General features: G+C 40.3%; 1 protein-coding gene across 4 annotated transcripts in view; it reads right to left on the reverse strand.

Annotated features, from left to right (window-relative positions):
- The window catches only part of fhod3a (formin homology 2 domain containing 3a), a 56,420-nt gene extending 49,467 nt beyond the window's left edge, over positions 1 to 6,953 (reverse strand). For all 4 annotated transcript variants that reach the window (XM_023281656.3, XM_055017625.1, XM_023281655.3 and 1 more), the window contains exon 1: positions 6,759 to 6,953. In XM_023281656.3, the coding sequence (XP_023137424.2) occupies positions 6,759 to 6,923 (165 nt within the window). In that variant the 5' untranslated portion in view covers positions 6,924 to 6,953. The remainder of the gene's footprint in view (positions 1 to 6,758) is intronic.
- Positions 6,954 to 13,554: the final 6,601 nt, after the last annotated feature.

Here is a 13,554-nt window from a genome sequence, read left to right on the forward strand (position 1 = left end):
CAATTATAGCGATTTTATTCAACATTTTAAGACTTTGTGTAAACTCAAGCACTGTCTAGAAAAGTGTTCTATTGTGGGATGGCTACACCGTTAGCCGTTAGCATGACTCGTAGCTAATGTTAGCTCTGGTGCTAACAGCAACATGTTTTATATTGAGGTGATACCGTCGGCTTGAAGTGACGCAGTGATCAGAAAACTCTTTGTTGTACAATTTGCACACAACCAGGCTTTTATCCAAGCTGTCATCGGGAAGATTTTTAAAAGAAAACTTTCTGCACACCAAGCTCAATCTCCTCTTCTTTTACTCTTCGCCAGTGCCTGACTTCACTCAGTGCTTCCTGTGCTTCTTCTTCATGGCCACAAACAGACTTTAAGTTCATTACCGCCACCTACTGGGCTGGAGTGTTCATCAGAGTTACCGGTGTGCCAGAAATGAGGGAACTGAGGAGGCTGCAATTAATTGCGTTATTATTTTTAACACGTCATTTTCGTTGTAATTAATTAATCTAAATTAAAGTCCCAGCCCTAACTAAAAGACATCGTATTTAACTGAGCCGAACAAAATGAAGCACAGCATCAGTGTATCCCTGTTAAAATTTGAATTTATACCTAAGTCAGTGATGAAACAGCATATGAAATTTCCTTTGCAGTGTGATGTACACATACAAAACACCCACAAGAATGGCAGTAGCCACTGGGCTGAATTTTTCTAATGCCCCCTTTCCATATCTATGCTTCACACCCTTATTAAAAACAATTTGAGCCTATAAAATAAAGCCAGGTTACAGGGTAGGGCTTTGAACACAAGTGGTCTGTGAAAAGAGCGAGAACCATCCACAGTGTGGCTTTGCTTTCTGCATTACAAACCAGCTAAAGGAATTAACTGGAAATAAAGGCTGCAGAACATGAAACCAAAGTGGAACACAGAGCAAGAAAGACAGATTTCAGTGCATTTAAATACCATTTGTGGGAAATGTGAAACTTGAATATTGCTTAAATTGTGTGTAATATTAAGTTTCAGCCTATTTTGAGTCTCTGTATGTTTGAGTTATGCCCACATATATAACCAACACATGTACACTTATGCTCATGGCTGATATGTGCTGATTGTGTGTTCTACATCTCGAGAACAGATCAATCTTGCATCTATGCCGTGATCTATGGGAACTCTGCAGAGAGAAGCCTACGTCAAAATTGACCCACTCCGCTGTGTAATGGGAAACCCTGCTGAGTTTGAGACCAGGTGCACAGTAATATATCTGCACACCACTGGCACTGATGTTTATGAGTGCAGTCACAAGTTGATAGCAGGTGCGAGCAGCCATCCCAGGGACAAGCCATAAAAAGCAACTTACATCATTATGTTGCAACAATCCGCTCGGAGTTTTGCAGCTTCTTGTTAAAGCTGCTCATGTATGAATAGGTAAATGAGATCAGACTCATGCATTGGCATTTAGCGGCTCAGCGGTACTGGTGGGTTTAACCTAGCTTGGGGTCTGGTGTGCTGCCAAATGCCCCCTGACACACACACACACACACACACACACACACACACACACACACACACACACACACACACACACACACACACACACACACACACACACACTCGGCCATCCATTCAAAATGCTTGACAACACTCTCTGGCCTGCTCAGACCGCAGATCACAAGACCTGCTGCTGCTCTCTGTCTGTCCCTCCTTTTAGTCGGAAACAGAGAGACGGACTGTCGGATGGACTCACAGCATAAATATAACCTTGCTATATTTACTCTGCTCAGAGGCAGCATGCGCACAGGAGTTCCAGGGTGGGTGTGTCCGCAAGGGCACGAAGTTGAAGGGGGACACTGCCAAGGCCGAATTATTGCAAAGGAGAATCTAAGAAGTCAGAATCATTCATTTTTCAAGCAGAAAGCAACCCAGAAGCAATCATACACCGTAATGAACCAAGGTGACTTTGGATACCGCTCCAAATTCCCCTCACTCTGTCACAACAACATTAATCCATCTGTGCCAAATACAGTGGCTAATCCACAAGGAAAACACAGTCATCAGACACATCCCTAATTGCAATTCTAGTTGTTTTGTATTATTAAAATGCTGTTATAGCTACAGTTTTTCCAACTACTACAAATGAACAAATGCTACCAATAACAAAGAGAGGAGTCTCTCCAGAAGAAGCTCAGGAAAACAATAATCTTCCCCTTCCTGCTAAATGCTATCACTGGCTTAGTCTAGCATGCAAAGCAAACATTTGCAAATTAGAACACAAACGTAGAGTTCAGGCGGATGAGGATGTAGCTACTTTTGCAAATTTTACACTAAAGCATTGACATTTCTGGCCTGATGACGTTGCAACATGAAGGCTCAGGTCACCAAAGTCATTATAGTTCATCGTGAGGGACATGAATTTTTAGAAGAGACATTTCACTCATAACCACAAATGTTAACATCAAAATGACACACGAGAAAAAGTCAAGGGATCAGCAGAGGCAAAGGGATTCATTGTGTTGGAAGTAAATATAAACCCGACCACACTGCTATCTCTAGAGGCCGTTTGGCTGCTAGCATGGCTCAAAAAGTCACAAAAAAAGAAAAGACACAAACATTTTAGAGATCATGCTTTAAGGACAATCTGTGGACTTCATCCCCAGTTCCAGCAGGTATTAAACCCAAGTTTGATGGTGTTGTTATTCACGTTTCGTGCATGTGAGATTTGGTAAATCTCCGACTGAAGCACAGAGGGGTGGAGACAGTGGGTGGGGGTTAATCATGGCCTGTCCCACTGCCCCGCTTTTAATGTAGGAATAAGACAAAAGCATTTCTTAAGGCCAATCTGCTCGCATTATTCAGCATTTTTTGTTCCAACCAAACTTCCACGTCAGACAGTGGAAATGGTAAATGGTTTACACTGTAAAAAATTACCGCATTTTAAACAGTGTTCAACAGTAATATACTAAACAATTTAACACTATTTTACAGATTTTTCCTTTTTTTTTAATTTAATCATAGATTTAAAAAGTGTGAAAAAAGTGTTCATCTACATGTGAACCCTAAAAGGACAGGCCAAAATGTAAATAATGTCCACATCAAAAATCTTTGTTTTTTTAGTTTTAATGGGTTTTTTTTAGAACCTTTGACCATAAAATTATCGTATCTTTGTCTTTTTTTTAAATCAATAAAAATATAATTATTTTACGTATATTTGCTGTTATGTTAAAGAAAAATGTAGAATATTTTTTTTAAAATATTATTATTTTTTCAATTCTAGGTAATGTTTAGTCTCAAGAAAACGTATTCATGTAAATGTTGACTGCAAAAAAGACCCAAACTGCACAGTGTCCACATGAAAACAAAAAATTGCGTTTTTCTAATAGTAATCCATTCTCTTAAAATGTATGACTGTAAAATTACAGTTTCATTGTATTTAAATCAGCAAAAACATCGTAATTTTACAGAGTTGCAGTCACAGTATTTCACAGCTTTTAACAGAATATTTCTAGCGCCCCTGTCTCTAAATGTTCAACATTTTTACACAGTTTTCTTTACAGCGTAGCACTTTTCTATCTTAGCAGTGCTCTAAGGCTGATGGAGCTGCCAAGCAAGGTGCCTGCCTGCCATCAGGAACAGCTCAGGGTTCAGTGTCTTGCCCTAGAACACTTCAGCATGTGGATCCAACTGCCAGCTTTGCAAGACAACCCACTGATCCACAGCCACCACGAGAAAAAGTAACAATTTGACAAAGAAAACCCTGAAATTACAGAGAGTTATAAAGAAAAAAAAAAGCTAAAACAATTGTGAAAAAGCTCATTCTAATATGTAAGGCTGTCAATTTAGTCGATAAGGTATAATACTGTAGAAAAAATGTTTTTTCCTAAACTGTCAGTAAGTCTGTGTAATCCTTTTTAGCACTTTAGTGAACCTTTCCCTCCCTTCCTTGAGAATCCACCAGTCTGTCTAAAACATATCCACAGGCCATCAGGCTACTAAATGACTGACTCACCTGCAATATCTGCAAATAGCAACATTTTGCACATACCTCTTGCCCGTTCACATATGACAGTATTGTATTGTTCACATATGACGGTATTGCACAAGATGCTAACATTTGCACAAAGAATTTGTTTTTAACTATTTTCATTTTATTTGTTAATTCAGTTGTGTTGAAGGGAACTCGCAAAATAAGAATCTCAGGGCAACCACTGTCTTTCTGCTATGTATATGACAATAAAGTTCCTGAATCTTGACTCTTGAATCTTGGGGACAGACCATCACCTCAGCCGCCTGCTGTCTTCTGCTGCTCTGCTTTATCTGCACAAATGACTCAATCATACAACTTACTGCTTGGACAGCAAGAAGCGATCCCTTCGTAACACAGTATGTTAGCAGCTCGCCCTCCAAACGGGGTCTCTTTCCTAAAACACTTGGTTTGGGTAACGGGAGTAATAACATAACAAAACACATCATGCTGGACGTGGCTGAGCGGCGGCTCCAAAAGGAACCACAGGCTCTTCACAGCTCGAGGCTCCAGGACGGGCAAGTGAAACACTTAATGTCTAGTATACTTTGCACTCATTTAACCAAATTCTCCCTAAAGAGCAAAGCAGAGAAGAAATAGAGGGGACATGGGGGGAGGAGGGGTAATTACTTCCATGTTAAAACAACACCCAGCCTGCTGGCGATCAGCGCGGATCGACAGCTAACGATACCCTTACGTAACTTAGACAAGTTTGTAAGAACTTTTTTTTGTGTCAAAATCCGAGCCGCAGAGGAGCGTGCTCTTTGAAGAGAACGTAGGGAGGGTGTGTTCTACACGGCCATTAAATCTTCCAGTGTTGCTTTAATGGGAGCCCTTTGGTAATGAAATAAAAGTGAAGCTGTGAAGTCCGTTCTTTATTGTTTTTTTTTTCAGGGACTGGAGGCTTTTTCACTGCAGAACTGTAGCTGTTTGACTGATGGTGAAGCTTCTTGCACTGAGCTGCACGCGTAGCACTTCTCTTCTGACCAAATATGATTAACTTTGCTGTACCTTTTATGATCACTTTAGGCTTAAAAGAAGAAGAGAAAAGGATGACCTCCTCTGTGAGAATCAAAAGGAAACTTCTTTGTTTGGACAAAATGACACATCCCAGACACACAGACCAGTAGCACACTGATTTAGCCCTGGCAGCCCCTTCTAACCTTATGTGTGTGTGTGTGTTTATGTGTACAAACTGGTGCGTGGTCAGAGAGGTGGAAGAGGAGATGGTGGACGAGGTCAGGAAAACCACGGCACCCAAAGTGAGGAGAACAAAGTGTCGCAGGGATCCAGGCCCCGGCCGCAGGAATTCTGGGACAAGTGACCTATACTTTACATGCAGCCCAGCCAGATATACACAGAGCTCTGCCATCACAACATAATAACACAGCAGGCTTTTCTAAGAGAAGAGCACAGGAGGTTAAAACAAGATGAGTCAAAGAGCGTTTTGACAAAGACAGACTAAGAAATGACGCAAAAAGAGAGTCAAAAACTGACATTTTCCAATAATATAATAACACTCAAGCCTTTATAAGCACCGACTTTTAGATCTGGACAGTCTGGCGGGCAAATTTGCAACCGTTCCGTTTCATCCCTATAATCTAAGCGCAATATCCAGTTGCCATTGCGCGCTGCCTTCCTGCTGATGTGAACAAAATTGCAAACACGAACGCAGGCTGCGCCATCTGTCCGTGTATAGGTTGTAATCATAAGCTTTTCTCTGCTGCGGGCCATTTTTCATTTGTTTTGTGGTTTTTAAAGATGGGGCAGCAGAAGATCTACTGGTTTGGAAAACCACTCTGCTGTTCAACGCTGGTTGGCTGTCAGGACTGTGTGCCAGCAGATTTATCTTTTTCTTTTTTCATTCTGTGCCTCACTTTTACTCTCTATTCAATTGACACTTTCAAGTTGAGTATCTGTAAAAAAAAAATAACAATAATAAGGTCACGTATAGTATCTGCTCCACTTGTATGGGTGTGTGCAGCTGTTTGTGTGTCTGAGTCAACCTTGTTGGTATGGAATGTGTTGCTTTTTCTTCTCTGGGTTGCTTTAAATTGCTGATGAAATTCACACCTCTTTCCTTCACATTTCATACACTTTGACTAAATGTGATCATCTGTGATTTGGATTGCTGTTTGGCATCATGACTGACACAAGATGAACGATGCAACTCAGGATATATCTAGTTGCATCAGTGCATTTGCAGCCACCTGTCACTGCTACATGCAAAGCAGGGGGCAGAAAATACAGCAGGTTTATTCACTTTAGAGATTCACAAAGAGATGTTTTTTGTTTTGTTTTTTTTAATTTCCCCTCAACAGAGAGGTCAAAAGTGAGATTTGAGATTTATCAGAGCTGGATGTGGGCCAGCGTTTTGCCCAGTGGCACTTTCAGCGCAGCAAATGTGTGCCCACATAGGATTAAATCAGGAGGTTTAATCCAAAACAAGTGAAGCAAATGTTTCATGTTTCTCTGGACTTTCAGGCAAACATTTGCAGCCTTGTTTCACTCCCTAGCCTGGAAAGCCAATCAGTTGTGCCTTCATGTGTTCTCAAAATAGCCTCTGAATGGTGGTTATGGAAGTTTGATTGGCTTGAAGTGCAAAACTTCAGCCTCTGGTGGTTCTGCTGGAAACTCTTAAGAAAGTGCGTTTAAACCCACTGGAAACATCAGTAATCTTAGTTCTTTGTGTTAGATTGCTCTGTTCTCCGTGCATGTATGCTTCCACGAGCTGGTTACTACCTTGTGTGGAGCTCTGAGGAGCCGGTGGACGCCTGCGACCTGGTTGATGAGGGGGATATCCTCTCTGAAGGTGTACAGCGGCGGTCTGGTCGGCTCTGGGAAATTGGTGCTGTTGAACGGATCGGTGTCATCTAAAAACTGAACCCTGCAGACAAACGTGGCCATGGTGCATCCATGCAAGTGGTTCCTCTGCGGGGGCGGTGGGGGGACAGCCCGGTTTGAGGGAGAGCTGGACCAGCTCTGCTCCGCTCTGCTCTGCTGGCTGTGCGCTCTGCTCCCGGTAACGACAACAAACCTCCGGTCGCCAAGTGCGTCCTGCGCGCAGCCCGTCCGTCCTCCCACAGGACGCGAGTGGAAGGGGAGTGGATGCCCCCGAGAAATCCGGCACGAGACCTCGCCTCCTCGCTTTGTGTGTGTGTGTGTGTTTTATTATTATTATTATTTTAAATACTATAATAATCTGCTGTGTGTTTTAGTGATGCCGCCGCGTTATTCTCGGAGAGGCAGGTGGCAGCAGGCGGACTCCAGCTTTGGTGCCGGAGAGTGAAGGATCAGCGCAGCTTGGGACAGCCGGTCTGCTGTCTGTCTGAGTCCCACTAAATCCACCTCCCTCCCTCCCTGCCCCCGTCCTCCACCGCACCGTATCTATTTTCCCCTCTGCCTCATCTCCCTCCTCCCCTCAGATCACTGTCTCCGGCTTAGCTGTGGCTCTCCATATGAAAATGAACTGCTCTAATCCTGCGATACATTTAGTTAGAAAAAAAACACAAATATATTAATATAAAATGAAGACGACATTGCAGCATTAGAGGATGGACACAACTGTGGCCCAAAACTGCACACATATGCACAACACACATAAAGCAATGACTGTGGAAAACCCGTAACAGATTAATGAGAAGATCCCAACTGAATGATATGACTCTATTAAGGTTGCGACAAATAATATGATAGAAATGTTTACTATAGCAACATATAACAACTCTATAACTCTAACTATACAGGAACAGACATTTGTTGTTATTTGTTAGGACTTTTGCTGCAAGTCAAAGCGCAACCTTGACCAATGACGACCTCTGGTGGTCAAAGTATTTAAATACAAGTACAGCAGATGCTCTTTTCAACGTATTAACTGTTCACTGGTATATTACTAGTTCCTAACAGTGATAGAAGAAACATTTAAAGCCTTTACTGAGGCAAAATCAGCAATACGGTAATGACAACACTCACAAAAACACTCCATTAGAAGTAAAAGTCCTGCATGAAAATTCTGCTCAAGTAAAAGTGCATAAGTATCTGCAGAAAAATGTGATATACATTGAGAAAAGATTATTATCAACGTAAGTGAATTGCTTCAAGTGGTGACACTCAATTAGATAATCCAAATTAAGTTAAACAGTAATGTTAGTGTTAGTAGTATATAGACTATTTTTAATGCTGCTATTTGGAGTACTAAACCGATTTTCATTGTTTTCTGTAACAGTGACAATAAAGATCTATTCTATTCTATTCTATTCTATTCTATTCTATTCTATTCTATTCTATTCATTTGATTTGATTTGATAAGATCATGAGAAATATGCTTAATTTTAAGGAAAGTCGATTCAAAGTTTTACATTTTTTCAACTGCTGTTTTACCCAAATGTAAAACGCAAAACATGATTTTGTCATTGGAATTATTGCTCTTTCCTTTTTTGTTCTTTTACTCCTACATGAAGAAAATGGCAGATGCTGATGCTTTCACTTTCACCAAAATTAGATTAACAGCTCAAACGGACACGGTGTGATTTCAAATTGATAGAATCCACAAACATAAATTGCCATCACCAAATCAGAAAGATAAATGGAATATCTTAAAACAGTACTTTTCTTCAACTACCACTAAAAAACTTCTTTTTTTTTTTTTTTTTTTTTTACAGTTTAGTCAAAGTAAAAGTACTACTTTGGCTACTCTGACTGATATATTAATATATATGACATCATTATATGAAGCATCAGTGTGTCAGCAGCATGTTAACGTTGTAGCTGCCACAGTTTGAACTCATTTGTACCCAGTTTTGTACACAAAGACAGCAAATAAATCTGAGGGATTGTCATGTGATTCATGGGAGATGAAAGAAGAAAAAACTAAGTTCTGTCACAGATATCTGTTTACATTTTTTCTCCAATCTTTGATTTATTTATTTGTAGACATTGGATCATTTGAACATTCATTAAAATGAAATCATGTGATAAATTTGAAAGTAAAATCACTATTTGGTAGAGCTGGTTTGTAAACAATGTGTCGTATTCTGATAATTTGGTATAATATCCATTGTGTACAATCTCCATCTTAAATCTAATTAAAGCTATAAAATAAATTAAGTAAAAAGTTCAAGATTTTCCTTTGAAATGTAGTGGAACTGAAGTACAAAGTAGCGTAAAATAAAAATACTCAAGTTATACACTAAAACTTAAAAATTGTTAAAGTACAGAGCTGAGTAAACGTACTTAGTTTCTTTCCACCACTGGTTCTTCTATAGGAATACTAGGATAAATACTGTAACTGTAATGAGCCTCTATAGAAACATTACAGATTTCTGTTTGGTTGAAGTAACACATTACTTAGTCTTTAGTCTGTTACTGCAGACATCATCAGTTTATGCCAGTAAAGCGTACTTCATAATGGGGGATTAAATGGGGGGAAACCAACGGCAAACACCTCTCTGTTACCACCAGAGGGCAGAAAACCATCCATTCATCCATCCATTATCTATACACCGCTTAATCCTCACTAGGGTCGCGGGGTGGTGCTGGAGCCTATCCCAGCTGACTCAGGTGAAGGCAGGGGACACCCTAGACAGGTCGCCAGTCTGTCGCAGGGCTACATACAAGGACAAACAATCACTCTCACATTCACACCTACGGGCAATTTAGAATAATCAATTAACCTCAGCATATTTTTGGACTGTGGGAGGAAGCCGGAGTACCCGGAGAAAACCCACGCATGCACAGGGAGAACATGCAAACTCCATGCAGAAAGAACCCGGGAAAGCCGGGACGCGAACCAGGGATCTTCTCGCTGCAAGGCGAAAGTGCTAACCACTACACCACTGTGCAGCCCTGGGCAGAAAACCACTTTTTAAAAACTTTTTTTTTTTTAACCTCTAATGAACCCAGGTGAAAAGCATCCACACAACATGCACCTGAAGTCAGTGACTGACTGCAAAATAAAGCTTGAAGTGCGAAGAGTTCCCCAAACACTGACCACCACTTACTTATATTTGCTATCTTATCAGCAGCTCTCGTGTTTTCTCTGGGAACGTTAGGGGTCATCGGTGTTGTCTCAACTCTGGCTGATGATCTGCAGCCACACCTTGATGCGAATTGAAGAGAATTTGTGGCATTCCGAAATATTAATTGGTATTGACAGAATATGTACAGTTAACTAAATTTTGTGGCTTTCCGACACAATTTGTTTTTTCCAGCACAGGATCTTGATGAGGTTTAAGTCAGAAGTTTGGGGCGACCAGTCTAAAACATTGATTTAACCATTTCTTTACCACTTTTGATTTGTGTTTAGGGTCATTGTCTTGCTGGAACATCCAGCTGAATCCAAAACCCAACCTTCTGGCTGATGATTTTAGGTTTTCATGAAGAATGTGGAGATAATATTCCTTTTCATTATACCATTTCCTTTTTAAAGCGCAAGTTCCACTGGCTCTGCAACAGCCCCAGAGCATAATACTACCACCACCATGCTTTACTGTGGTTATGGTGTTCTTGGTGTTTTCTCCTCCAAACACATTGCTGGTCATTGTGGCCAATTTGATTTTTGTTTTAACCACAGGATCCAGTCTGGAGTCACTGTGGCTACAGAGCCAGTGCCAAACCGCTGCATTCTTAAGGGACACTTTAGTTTTCCCTCACAGTGATAATGGAAACACATATGTCTACTTCTAAACCCCTAACTGTAGTCACTTACTTAAGGTTCATCTTCTCGTTTCCACTACGTTACTTATTAACTTACTGATGCACATTCAGTCTCTGATGAACAATAAGTGGATGAAAGTCACCAATATTGTTTTAAAATTGTCTCTCAGAATTCTGGTAAAAATGTCTGAATAACGTGTTTAAGAAATACATTATGAGGTCATGATTTTTGACATATAAAAGCAGATGAATGCATGGTAAAAAATTTTTTAAAAATTATATGAAATGAACAAGAGCACATAAATCAGTGCCAATTTCAGCTAAATTGTGCGTGTGTTTTCAGCACTAATCCAGATACACTATTAATTACTGGCCGGGGTATTTTTATGGTGATGACATGCATAGCCACTCTGTCGCATCAGGATGGTAGCTGAGAGATAATCTCTGAGGTGAAACATACAGAACACAGTCTCGCATACCATCAGCGCTCGTGATCTCTGACTGCCAGCTGCACTGAGACTCTTCCAGCCCTTTACGAGTAAGTCTGCCTGATATTTGGGATCAGTAGACTAGATCAACTCCGCAGACACTATGACACATGACACTGCTTCTTGTCAACTCTGGCCTTAAAGAGCAGATCATCTCATGTGGGGACCTGGAGAAGATGGAGGAAAAGGAGGCCTAAAGGGCACATTAAAGCCCAATACCTGCAGACCTGTGTCGACATCTGTGTAGGACTTGGTAACATCTCCAGGGTCCAACCATGAAGACGGTAGGCTCTTTTTTTTTTTTTTTCCAAAATATTGCATACAGTACTTGTGTATAGACAACTCTTTGCAGTGGAAATTGCAAACTGAAAATGTACTGAATGTCTTTCTTGAAGCTATAGTGTTTGCATAATTGAATGAAATACATAAGATTTCTAATAATGTTGTATTTTGCACATTGAAATCACAGATTACAGTGGTTTGCCTGTCTTAAGTGTTTAACTGTATGTTTGTAAAAGGAAAATAAAATGTAAGAAATGCTGCTATATTCACAAATTTAAATCAGTTTAGGTGTAAATATTTCTCCTAAGGGCAGGAGTCTGGTGTGAGAATATAAAAAGCACTGAGCGTCCATAATTCTTAATGCAAAAATTCACAGTAAAACCATCATTGTGAGACTAACTGTGCACTTAAAGTGATTTGTGTCAAACATTAACTTACACAGATGAAGGGAAACTGCTATATAAAGCTGCAATGTTCACTTTAGAGCAGAAAACTACTGATGCATTAAATCACTGTAAACAGAATTATTTTTTTTTAACTAATCTTCCATTTAACTACACAGAAGGTGGTTTAGCTTTATACTGTTTTGGTCATGGGACGATCCAAACGACTGATGGACCAGGAGGGAAGAAAACAACTACTGGCTTAATGGACCGGATAAGGAGTGTTTTCCCTGGTTCCTTGAACTTTACCTCTTGACTGTGGCGGGTGGATCACATGCAAACACAACCATGGCCTTGCAGCCCAACAGGTGATCAGACATCACTATCACTACACAGACATGTAGAAATTGTACTATGAAATACATATTCGACACCATTTTAATAAAGCTCTATGTTTTGCACCTCTGATTTCTCAGCAAATGATCTATTAGACTTTATGTAGGCCAGAATTAGCTAATCTGAGCTATATATCAGAATGCTAACCATTTAATTGGAGCATGGTAGCTTGATAACAGGTCAGTCAACAAGAATGACATATTATAGGGTCAAATTAAAAATGTTGACATGATAATACATCACCAAAATGACTACATTTCTGTCTAAGGGTGCCTGAGGAAGCTGTTTTCCACTGCAGGAATTTGCCAGACATTTTAAGATGACCTGGACCTTTACACATTTTTGAACTGCAAGAACAGTCGCTGTAGAACCTCTTTCAGAGCAGTTTTTCGGGAGAGAAAATAAGTACCAACTTCAGAGGAGGAACTAGTAAGAACTGCTGTGTGGTGCTCTATTCTTATTGGTTAAGCTTGGAGAAGAGGACAAGAAGTGTAATTTTCTTCTGCCCTCTTGATGTCCTCAGGAAGTATCAGTCTTCTTCCAAAACATCCTCATCAGTAATAAGAAATTTCCAATATACACTAGTATGAAAACCCTAGTTCCATTACCTATGCCCTCATAGAACTGTCGTTCTTTTGGCACAGTAATAGCTGATGTTGCAGTCATAGGTGTCGAAATCTACACCACGATGGAAAGGATGAAGGGGGGCCTTTCTAGTACGTACTTGTACCATCTCCCTCCAGTTATAAGTTTCTGTTGTGGGAACCTGCCTAACATCAACAGTCAAGATATTTAACTCAAAACCACACAGTATGGATAATCAAAACATTGGTCTTCACCTTCATGAAACATGAATGCCTTCACATAATTTACCCCTCCCACCCTGGAGAATCCTATAGGGCCAGACTATATCCGTTATTAAAAAAGCAACCAGTGCCATCTTTCAAAGGTTGATCATCTTGGCACAGTGACAGAAGAGACCACCTTGTGCTACCAAGACTGAAATGGATACAGCATTTGTTATGCGTCATTTCTGTTGCATCAAATTTGGTAGAGTTGCAGTTTAGCCGTTTTAGAACAAGTTCAATGACATCACTGTTTACTGTTAATTACTCTGTCATTTATAGCTTTGCTTATGTGGAAGTAACAATGTCAATTTTAGCCGGAATTTTTCAAATCTTACGCCAACCTGGTGATAAGGATAAAGCCATGTTTCCCGAGTGTGGCTTATCCTGCAACTCTGAGGTTCTCTTTAAGCTGCTGCTGACTGAATTTAGAGATGTTTTAAAAGTAGAAATGAATTAATGCCAACCCATTCTGTGGTTATAGAGATAT

The sequence above is a fragment of the Amphiprion ocellaris genome, chromosome 15 (assembly GCF_022539595.1).
Source record: "Amphiprion ocellaris isolate individual 3 ecotype Okinawa chromosome 15, ASM2253959v1, whole genome shotgun sequence".
Taxonomy (NCBI): domain Eukaryota; kingdom Metazoa; phylum Chordata; class Actinopteri; family Pomacentridae; genus Amphiprion; species Amphiprion ocellaris.